At 42.5% G+C, this 11,126-nt stretch overlaps 1 protein-coding gene across 1 annotated transcript in view; it reads right to left on the reverse strand.

Annotated features, from left to right (window-relative positions):
• Positions 1 to 10,821, reverse strand: part of Smu1 (SMU1 DNA replication regulator and spliceosomal factor) — a 38,130-nt gene extending 27,309 nt beyond the window's left edge. Inside the window, exons 1-5 of the mRNA XM_042696833.1 lie at positions 10,718 to 10,821; positions 6,119 to 6,329; positions 3,968 to 4,120; positions 3,137 to 3,247; positions 1,285 to 1,413 (exon numbers count right to left, since the gene is read on the reverse strand). Coding sequence (XP_042552767.1) covers positions 1,285 to 1,413; positions 3,137 to 3,247; positions 3,968 to 4,120; positions 6,119 to 6,329; positions 10,718 to 10,743 — 630 coding nt within the window. The 5' untranslated portion in view covers positions 10,744 to 10,821. The remainder of the gene's footprint in view (positions 1 to 1,284; positions 1,414 to 3,136; positions 3,248 to 3,967; positions 4,121 to 6,118; positions 6,330 to 10,717) is intronic.
• Between the last annotated feature and the right edge of the window lie 305 nt (positions 10,822 to 11,126).

Below are 11,126 nucleotides of genomic sequence, written 5' to 3' on the forward strand. Positions count from 1 at the left end.
TAGCAAAAATGGAAAATCATTACGGCAAAAAAATTAGTCCAGCAGCATAACTATAATGGATTTCTACTTTACTTGTCTGAATGTTTCCACCAGGACAAATAAAGGTATTGCTCAAAAATAACATTATATTCAAGTTAGAACATATAACAGGAAAGACAAAGTCAAAATGTTAAACCAAGTCAATGACTGGAAGAACACAGTATACTTTTAAATCCATAAATTATAGCACAAACCCAGGGAGAAGCTCCAATAATTTTGTGAACTGTAGCAATTACTTGATTTGTACTTTGTCCCAGAAAAACCTCAGACTAAAATAAAAATACAAGGGTTGGGGCTGGGAAGGTGGCTCAGTGGTAGAGTGCTTGCCTTGCATGCCTGAGGACCTGGGTTCAATTCCTCAGCACCACATAAGCAAAAAGAAAAAAGCCGGAAGTGGCGCTGTGGCTCAACTGGTAGAGCACTAGCCTTGAGCTGAAGAGCTGAGGGACCGCGCCCAGGCCCAGAGTTCAGGCCCCACGACCGGACCCAAAAAAAAAAAATACAAGGGTTGTACAGTTCAGTTGTATAGCACTAACCTTAACCTAGTAGGTGTAAGGCCTTAAGCTTGATCCCCAAAACACATACACACACATATACACACACACCACACACACCACACACAATAAACTGTAAGATGTTATCTATCACATAAAGCTACCTGTTTAACCATCCATGGCATACAGGAGGCAAAACAACAAATGCTTCTACCAGAATCTAGAAAGTTCACAGTTAGTCCTAGGCTTAACCAGAGTTAAGGATTATTATGTGTGGGATTATTGAGAGGAAATGCAATAGCAGATGATCCAATTATCACCTTTGTTTTCATTTTTGGTCAGTTGTGGGGCTTGAACTCAGGGCCTGGGTGCTGTCCCTAAGCTCTTTTGCTCAAAGCTAGTACTCTACCACTTTGAGCCACAGCTCCACTTTCAGTTTTTGAGTGGTTAACTGGAGATAAGAGTCTCACAGGCACTTTACTGCCCCAGCTGGCTTTGAACTGTGATCCTCAAATCTCAGCCTCCTGAGAAGCTAGGATTACAAGCGTGAACCACCAGTGTCCAGCCTAAGTATCACATTTTTATCTACTTGGCTATACATTTAAGGTGTGTCACTACCGGGCCACAGCAGTATCTTCAGTGGACATTAACAGCAACCTTCAGTGTTATCAGACTTAGAGTTCTTCACCAGGCCCTGTGACAGCCTGTACACAAATGACTACTGACCAGCTTGAGTGTCTGAGGATACTACCTTAATATGCCTGCTCAGCTGTGTAGGAAACTTTTCTTCTTCCACGTCTTTGACAGCTGCTTTACCTCGAAACAAATCTATGGTCATACCAGGAGGAAGCAATCCTTGGTGCTGTTGCCACTTCAGCGCCTATAAAAACAAAAGTATAGCAACTATTAAAGTGCTTTTAAGCCCTGGTCATGATTACTCAGATAAAGCCAAGCTTGAAAGGATGAGATCCAGAGGAAACTCAGTCTTCTACACACTAATCATCTTTGGTCAACCAACACAACATAGAATGTTCAAAAACACACCCTGATCTGAGTCAGAGGAGACTCTGAGAGTCAAGAAATCTATACCACTCCTATTTTCCTTATAAGCATAGCTCTGTATTATAAACAAAATTTGGAAAATTAAATTTCCTATAGTACCAGTACTAAAAATACAGCCAGTTGCCGGGCGCTGGTGGCTCACGCCTGTAATCCTAGCTACTCAGGAGGCTGAGATCTGAGGATCACAGTTCAAAGCCAGCTGGGGCACTGTTCCTGAGCTTTCTTTTGCTCAAGGCTAGCACTATACCACTTAAGCCACAGCACTACTTCTGGCTTTTCTGTTTATGTGGTACCAAGGAATCAAACCCAGGGCAGCTTCATGCATGCTAGGCAAGCACTCTACCACTAAGCCACATCCTCAGCCAAAAAAAAGCAACTTTTTAAAAAACACAGGAAAAATAAGCTCTAAGTTTTACTGAATAATAGGGTAGCATAAACATAATGTACTGTATATTTCATAGGAGATAGAAGATTTTGAATGTTTTCACTACAAAGATATGAGAGAAGAAATGTTGAATAGATATGTACACTGTGTATATATGTATTAAAGTATCACATGGTAACTTCATATAGAGTATTTTATACAAATATAAAATTTTATATACACATATGCAGTATTTTTACGTGCCAATTAAAAAAACAAGTTTTGAGCTGGGGCCATGGCTTAGTAAATACAAGGTCTTAAATTTAAACTCCATACTACCAAAAAAGAAAAAAAAACTTACTTCCAAATTTCAGAATCACAAACCTGAGGTTGGGGTATAGTTCCATAGCAGAGCATTGGCCTAAAATATATGAAGCCATGGGTTCTATCTCACAACAAAAAATTCTATCTAGCACAACAAAAAATTAAAAAAAATCATTAGAAATCTATAACAAAGAGCTTCTGGGTTTTTTCCTAGTTGCGGGTTTAACACAAAGAATCTATTTACATTCCTGTTTATCACTATGCCTTTTGTTATTTATAAAACATCTATTACACCAGGTAGCTTTATGCCAACAACAAAGCTAAAAATACTACCAAAAAAAAAAATCATTCCCAGAAGCTATCTTTTATTGTTTATACCAGGCAATAGATAAAGTACTTTGTGAGCATTATTCATTTAATCTTTTCTTCAACACCGTGAGTAAATGGAATCAAAATTTAAGTCACTTGCCAAGACCCCACATCACTGGTAAGAGTGTCTAGATTCTATGGCAAAAAAACATTTCTGCCAGTTTCCCCATGACAGTTCCACTTGTACCTGGTATCTTGACATTGTTATCAGTAGAACTCTCCATGGTATCCCACACAGGATAATAAAATCTATGGCCAACCTAATTCTAACTTATGCTAGAGATTACATTCTTACCTACTAACCTACAGTGACTTTCCCTAGAAAGAGGAAAAGTAGCATGGCAAGCTGCTGCTACAAGCAGTTTCATAGATAGGCTCCAATTTAGAGGATGTCCGATTTCTTTAGCTCAGACATATAGCTTATACACAGGAAACAGTACCAGAAGTTCAGAGTTAACTTCAGTTTCTATAGTCATTTAATTACCTGTCCGAGCAATGCCATGAGACGAGATGGAGGTACCACACTGACTTCCCCGGCTAAGGCTTGGGCAATAGCTGCTCTTCTTTTCTCTTTGCTACTTCCATCTGGGTATGCCTGAAAGAGAGGAGGTAACATCATTCCCAAAAAGTAACAAGAAGATAGGAGTGGACTTAAACAACTAAACACTGGAGGAAAAAAAGTTGAAACTACTCAGTTAAATGGGATTAATTAAACCAATTTAGTTTTCAAAAATGGCTGCCAGAATCTACCTATTGCATTTTAAAAATATAAGCTGAAAGAGAACAAATGCCAGTCAATGCACTTTGTTCTTTCTGGGTCTAACTTTTCACTTCTCTATTAACCAACACACAACCTTCAAAAATGGGACAGGGATGGTTGGGAAAGAATCTCAAATAATCAGAAAAAATTATTTCCTTTAAAGAAATATTACATGGTTCGGGGCTGGGAAGTTGGCTCAGTGATAGTGTGCTTGCTTTGTATGCATGAAGCCCTGGGTTCAATTCCTCAGCACCACATAAGCAGAAAAAAGCTGGAAGTAGCGTTGTAGCTCAAGTGGCAGAGTGCTAGCCTTGAGCTAAAGAGCTGAGGAAAAGCACCCAGGCCCAGAGTTCGGGCCCCATGACGGACAAAACAAACAAAAAACCCCAAAATGATTAAAATAAAGACCAAAGGAGAAAAATTACATGGTTCAAGTGATAACACAACCTGCTTTACAAGCATAAAGTCCTAAGTTGAAACCTCAGTATCACTCCAAAGAAAGAGCACATTATCATACATTTTCTCAGTATAAAAGTTTTCATATCACAGTCATACCTCACGAGGATCAAAATAAGACCTGGCCAAGAGGTTCTCCAGATGAATATACCGCTCTGGCTGTGTTTGCTTTAACATAATCATGGGGTCAGTCTGTCTCAAAAGTGATCTGGCAGCACCCAATTCTCGGAGTTCTATCAATTCCAGAACAACCTGAACAATGGAAAAAAGATGAATGATTCAACACAAATATTATATCACTTTTTCTTTTCACTAGCAATTTCAGATGAACAATGAACTATAAGCAACTCCAATTATTCAATGTCTTCCTTCTTTCCTACCCTCCCTCCTTTCTTTCCTTCTCCTCCCAAATTCTCCATTTTCAAAGGTGTAACACTACTCTCAACACCTCACTTTATATACCCATCTCTCTCAGGTTTTCTGTTTAGAATAGAAATGCTAACAAAAAACTAAACTAAAGATGAGAATAGTCCCATGCCTCTGTAAACTCCAGACACCTTTCTCCAATCATCAAAATTTTTCTTGGTAAATTATTCAATTTACCTAAACTATGAAGAAACAAAGTAGGCTATGCACAATGGCTCACACCTGAAATCCTAGCTACTCAGGAGGTAGAGATTGGGAGGCCAGTCTAAAAAGTCAGCATAACTCCATGCTAGACATTGTAGTATATAATTGTAATGCTCGGTAAGCAGAAGGTCATATGTAGGAGGACCACTATCTAAGGATGGCCTAGGGCAAAAACATAAGACCCTACCAGAAAATAACTAAAAACAAAAAGGAATGGAGGCACAGCTCAATCACTACAGCTCCTGCTTAGTCAGTGTGAGGCCTGGAGTTCAAACCCTAGTTAATAAATAATTTAGAGCTGGACATCTGTGGCTCATACCTGTAATCCTAGCCAGCCCAGGCATGAAAGTCTATGAGCTCTTATCTCCAGTTAGTTACCAAAAAAAAGTTGGAAGTGGAGCTGTGGCTCGAGTGGCACAGTGCTAGCTTTGAGCAAAAAAGCTCAGGCACAAAGCTGGGCGAGGGTGGCTCTCGCCTGTAATCCTAGCTACTCAGGAGGCTGAGACCTGGGGATCAAGGTTCAAAGACAGCTGGAGCAGGAAAAGTCCATGAGACTCTTATCTCCAATAAACCACTCAGAAAACCAGAAGTGGGTCTGTGGCTCAAGTGGTAGAGCACTAGCCTTGAGCTGAAGAGCTGAGAGACAGTGCCCAGGCCTAGAGTTCAAGTCCCACGACTGACAATCAATCAATCAATCAATCAATAGGTCTTTGTCCTATGACCCCAGCTTAGAGCTCCTAAAATTCTTAGAATATTGCCAGTGAATAGAGTATCTTTGTTATTCATTAATACCTTAAATCACACCTTAATTTGAGCTAAAGAGATGGCTCAGAATAGAGACTAAATTACCAGAAAGACCCACCCATGTGATAGAAGGTTAAAACTTTCAGTCAGTCCAACCTCTGGGAGTATTGGGGAAGATGGAGATTGGAACTGGAGACTATGTAAAAACCTCAATGGCACTTCCTGCTTGGTGAACACATTGACATGGCAGATGATAGTGCAACCTAATTCTACAGACAGCACCTCATATCTATATTAGAACCATCTCAGACCTTTCCCTGAATGTTTAGTCCTGATCTGCATCCTTGACCAAAAAAAAAAAAACATAATTGCAAGAATTATTAAGTATTAAACTTAGTTCTGAGTTCTGTGAGTCACTGGAGAATTAGTAAACTTGAATAGCTTATGAAAACACACACAAATTTGTAGTTAGCCAAAAGTGTAAGAAGCCTGGAAACCCTCCAAATACAGTTGGTATCTACAGTAAAAACAATATTGTAGCAGACTGAGCATTTTACTTATATGGTCTTAGCTAATTCTGGTTAGTGCTAGATCACAGTATAACAACTGGTATCACAATATTCATTTAATGATCAGTTGAGAAATAGTTTCAAATCTCCTAGGTTTGATCTCTAAAACCACACAAAAAAATTTCAATTTGGAAAAATTTTGGATTTTTCTAGGAGATAAAAATACATTGTCAAGCCTTAACAAAGTAAGTTTTACAAGAAGTTATACCCCCCAAGAGTGCTTGAAGGAATGCTCAAATTCTCTCCAGTAAGGGGGCTGGGCCATAGCCAACCAGCCTATAGGCACCAACATCACCACCCCTCTTACCTGTTCATAGAGGTCAATAAGGGTTTTGTCTGGCAATTTCAGAGACTGTATAGCTTGTAAAACAGTATCCCAATGGCCACTATTAATGTCTGCCACAAAACTCTCAATGCTGTCCACTGTATTCAGAGAGACGGTAGTCTCCTCTTGTAAGGTAGCCAAGGCCCGATGTAAACTGTTCTCCTTCAAGTACTGCATGATAAGACGGATCACACTGAAAATAAGAAAGAGTCATTTACTGAAAATACGAAAGAGTCATTTAGCCTTCTCCAGAAAGGTTTACTTCTCTTTATCTTTGGCCTTACTCACCAGAGGGCAAAGTAAGCCCACCCCAGCTTAATTTCCCTATTCATCTTCCTTTTTTTTTGGGGGGGGGGGGGGGGGTGTGTCCGGTCGTGGGGCCTGAACTCTGGGCCTGGGCGCTATCCCTTAGCTCTTCAGCTCAAGGCTAGCGCTCTACCACTTGAGCCACAGTGCCATTTCCAGCTTTTTTCTTTTTGCTTATGTGGTGCTAAGGAATCAAACCCAGGGCCTCAGGCATGCAAGGCAAGCGCTCTACCACTGAGCCACCTTCCCAGCCCCTCATCTTCCTTTTACTACATACTTTCTATTTATTTATTGTGAGTAAAACTCCCCCGAGAGTCATAAATTCTAAGTTTCATCCTGAAGAGAAGAATTGGGGTTCAGAGAGGGAGACAGGAGAATTGGGATTCAAAGAGGGGAAATCAGCTGCCCAGTGTCTCACAGTCAGAAAGCAAGTTGCTACCAACTTGCTAGGCCAGAAATCATTTTTCCTTCCTTCCTTTTTTTTTTTTTTTGGGGGGGGGGGTGTCTGGGGCTTGAACTCAGGGCCTGGGTGCACTGTCCCTCAACTTTTTTTGCTCAAGCTTAGAGGTCTATCACTCGAGACACAGCGCCACTTCTAGCTTTTTGGAGTCAGTCTCAGGACTTTCCTGCCTGAGCCAGCTTCACAACAATCCTCAGATCTCAGCCTTCTTGGGTAGCTAGGATTATAGGCATGAGCCCTCTGGCATCAGCCCAATTTCTTATTATTGAAAGACTGTCATTGTTAGGAAAACATCTAAGTCTCTGTTGGATGACTTGGTCTGTTTTTAAGTTGACAACCAAAAAATAAAAATTGAGGATTTTCTTAATGAGGATTTGAAAACAAACAGGTAGAGCCATACTGTGCGTGAATGCAAACTTAGGCCTCCTCATCTGCAAAAATAATATCTGCTATTTTTTTTTTTTGCCAATTTTTATACCTCCAAATTTTACACCTCCCCATTTGGCAAAATAATATCCCTCACTTTTATACCAAATATCCAGGACAAGGGAAATAAAAACATTGTAGATCAACTCCAAAAGAGAAGTTAGAAAGCTTCCACATATAGGGAGAATAAGCAACCACTGTCAACATGCAATAACAACTTACTTATAGCCATATTATATTTATAATTAAATATATAACTACTTGTAGTTAAAAACTTCTTGATCCTGGGCTTAACACTGAGGAGTCTAGTAAAGACCCCATTTAGAGTATAGACTATAAATTCACTTGCTAGTGTTCCTTTCACTCAAGTGCTCTGCTGTGTGACTGCTCTGTCTCAAGCATTTTATTATTCTGTAAATGTGTATGAAATGTTCAGTCTTGCATATCCTGGAAGTGAAGATGTGGCTCAAGTGTACAATGCCAGTCCTGAGTGAAACAGCCATGCAAAAGAGCACAAGGCCCTGAGTTCAAGCCCCAGTACCAGCACCAAAAAAAAAAGAAAGAAAGAAAGAAAGGAAAAAAAATAAGTGGACACTGGTGCTCTTGCCTGAGACTGAAAGGAAAGGATCACAGATCCAGGATAGTCTAGGCAGAAAAGTCTTCAAGACTCTATTTCAGCAACTACAAGAAGCTAAAATATGGGGAACAAGGCAGGAAGCAAGATCGTATCTTAAAAATAACTGGACATAAAAAAAAGGGGAGGGGACTAGAGGCATGGCTTAGCAGCAGAGTACCTACTTAGCAAGCAGAGGCCCTGAGTTTAAACTCTAGTACCACCAAATAAATTAAAACTTATTATTTGCCCCTACCCATCTTCATCGCTAGTCACTTTCATATCATCCATAGTACAGATCACAATATTGTATAACCTTATTTAAGGCAAATTATACAGTTTGGTTGGTCATGGGGCCTGAACTCTGGGCCTGGGTGTTGTCCCTCAGCTCTTCAGCTCAAGGCTAGTGCTCTACCACTTGAGCCACAGTGCCACTTCCAGCTTTTTCTGTTTATGTGGTGCTGAGGAATAGAACCCAGGGCCTCATGCATGCAAGGCAAGCACTCTACCACTGAGCCACTTTACCAGCCCACAATGTTTTATAATATGTATTTTCTTCTTTTCTCACATATAAAACTAACATGTGTTTTGTGGGTTACCAGTTATCCTCTAGACTAGCTGCTATAGGATGTAAATCCAAATTTACTACCCATGCAAGTGACTTGTTTGATCTTTCTTTTTCCCCTTTTAGTGCTAAGAAATGAATCCATAGTATCAAAGGCTACATAGTACCCTTTCCCACTCAGTTAATTCTTCCAGTTTTGTTTTTATATCTTGATAAGACCTTACTATATTCAATAAGGACATTTAAAACATGTAATTGAGTTTCCTCAACATAAGAAGGCACAAAAAAAACTACAAAGTAAATACAACTTATGCACTTCATGTGATCTGTTTCAAATCTCATTTGAAGTGGAAGTGTAGCTCAAGTGGTAGAGTGCCAGAGATTGAGGCTCTGAATTCAAGCTCCAGTACTGGCATATAAATTTTCTTAAAAGAACAAAAACAACAATAAAATATACCATGTTCATTTGACACACTTTGTCAAGTAATGAGCAATCTAGTTCCTCAGGGACACAAATTTGTACATTTATTCATTTAATAAAAATTAAAGCAATTGACTAGACTGCTTATAGAATGTTTAGTATAAAAAGTAGTTAATAAGGGCTGGGAAGGTGGCTCAGTGGTAGAGTGCTTGCCTTGCATGCATGAGGCCCTGGGTTCGATTCCTTAGCAACACATAAGCAGAAAAAGTCAGACGTGGCGCTGTGGCTCAAGTGTTAGAGCACTAGCCTTGAGCTGAAGAGCTCAAGGACAGTGCCCAGGACCACAACTGCCAAAAAAAAAGAAAAGAAGCTGGGCGTCGGTGGCTCATGCCTGTAATCCTAGCTACTCAGGCGGTTGAGATCTGAGGATCCTAGTTCAAAGCCAGCTCGGGCAGAAAAGTCCGTGAGACTCTTTTTTTTTTTTTGGGTCCGGTCGTGGGGCCTGAACTCTGGGCCTGAGCACTATCCCTCAGCTCTTCAGCTCAAGGCTAGTGCTCTACCACTTGAGCCACAGCGCCACTACCGGCTTTTTTTTTCTTTTTGCTTATGCGGTGCTGAGGAATCGAACCCAGGGCCTCAGGCATGCAAGGCAAGCGCTTTACCACTGAGCCACCTTCCCAGCCCTTCGTAAGACTCTTATCTCCAATAAACCACTCAGGTAACCGGAAGTGGGGCAAAGGCTCAGGTGGTAGTACGCTAGCCTTGAGCTGAAGAGCTGCATTCAGGCTCAGAGTTCTAGCCCATGGCCGACAAAAAAAAGAAAGAAAGAAAGAAATTAGTTAATGAATAGTAGCTATTATTGCTTATAAGAACATGCCTCAGTCACTGCTGCCACAGTACGGTGCTCAAGTTTGGTTAAATCAACATAGGGACTCCAAAACACACAGCCTTTTCCAGCTCCTGCCTTAACTTAGTTATCTTAACCTGTGTGGCCGTCCTGACCATCTTTCTTTTATGTTTCTCTACAATATCTATCAGAATCTGTTACAGCTTTTATTTTGCTTGATTTTCTTGTGTATTAGTTGCTTTCCCCATCAAAACAAACATCCTCTAAGGCGAGGGGCTTTTGTCTGCTATGTTGCCTATTCTATTTCCAGCGTCGTAAACAGTAACCTAATGGGCTTCCGTGTAAGAGAGTAAAACCCCCTTCCCGCTGGTAGCGGATCTTCAGGACAAACCCTCGGCCTCCCTTAGACTCAGAAACGCGAAGTTCTGTCTGGAAACCTAACTGTTCGGCGGTAAGGCTCAGTGGAGGGTGGGGTCCTGGAGAGCACCACTGAGCATTTTCTACAGCCCGACGCCCAATTGTCATGCTTGGGGCCCGACCTCCGGATTCGGTGGGTCTCTCGTGTATGGCTGCAGAAGCCTGCAGGCTCCATGTTCCAAGCAAACGACAAGTGCCACGCGGGGGCTCCTGACGCAGAGCCAGCGGTGTGTGCGGAAGGAACCGGGACCCTGAGGAGCCCGGGCCGTACGAGGGGAGGGCGCCCTTCCCGGCCCGCACCGAGCGCGGCCGCGCGCCGCCCGGCGCCCCGGGCCTCGGGTGCGGGCGGCTTCCCCGCGGCCCGCCTCCAGGGTGCCCGGGTAGTGCACGACCGCCTGAGGACAAGGAAGCGGCCGTCCACCCCGCGCCACGGGCACGGACGCAATCCCCCAAGGACCCTCCACCCCACGGCACTGACTTCCGGGCGCCCCGCCACGCAGCGAACACCCGCCAGCGCAGAACTCACTCGGAAGACTCGATTTCGATCGACATCGCGGTATCGCTCCCGAGCAGGCCCCGCTTTCCTCCCAGACGCCGCCGCCGCGCAAGTCACCAACGACACCTCCGGCGGTCGTCTGTACGTCACTTCCGCCCGGCGCCTGCCTCTGGCCCAGGAGGCCAGAGACGTCCGGATCTTAGGGGCGGGGCAAACAGGGGCGGGGCCTCAAGGGGCTGGGTTGGAAATCAGGCCTTCTCTTGACACGTGATGCAGTTAGCTGATCAGCTGTAGAGCTGGGCAATGGGGGAGGGCCTACTGGCCAGGGGACTGAATTTACAATACTGTGTTGGGAGATGAATACACTTGAAATAGAATGCTAGCCAGTCTCTAAGAAGAGTTGTTTTATGTGTGTGTTTGTTTTTCACAAACTAAAATT

This window comes from Dipodomys spectabilis, unplaced genomic scaffold (genome assembly GCF_019054845.1).
Source record: "Dipodomys spectabilis isolate Male_0828 unplaced genomic scaffold, ASM1905484v1 ptg000006l, whole genome shotgun sequence".
NCBI classification, from domain to species: Eukaryota; Metazoa; Chordata; class Mammalia; order Rodentia; family Heteromyidae; genus Dipodomys; species Dipodomys spectabilis.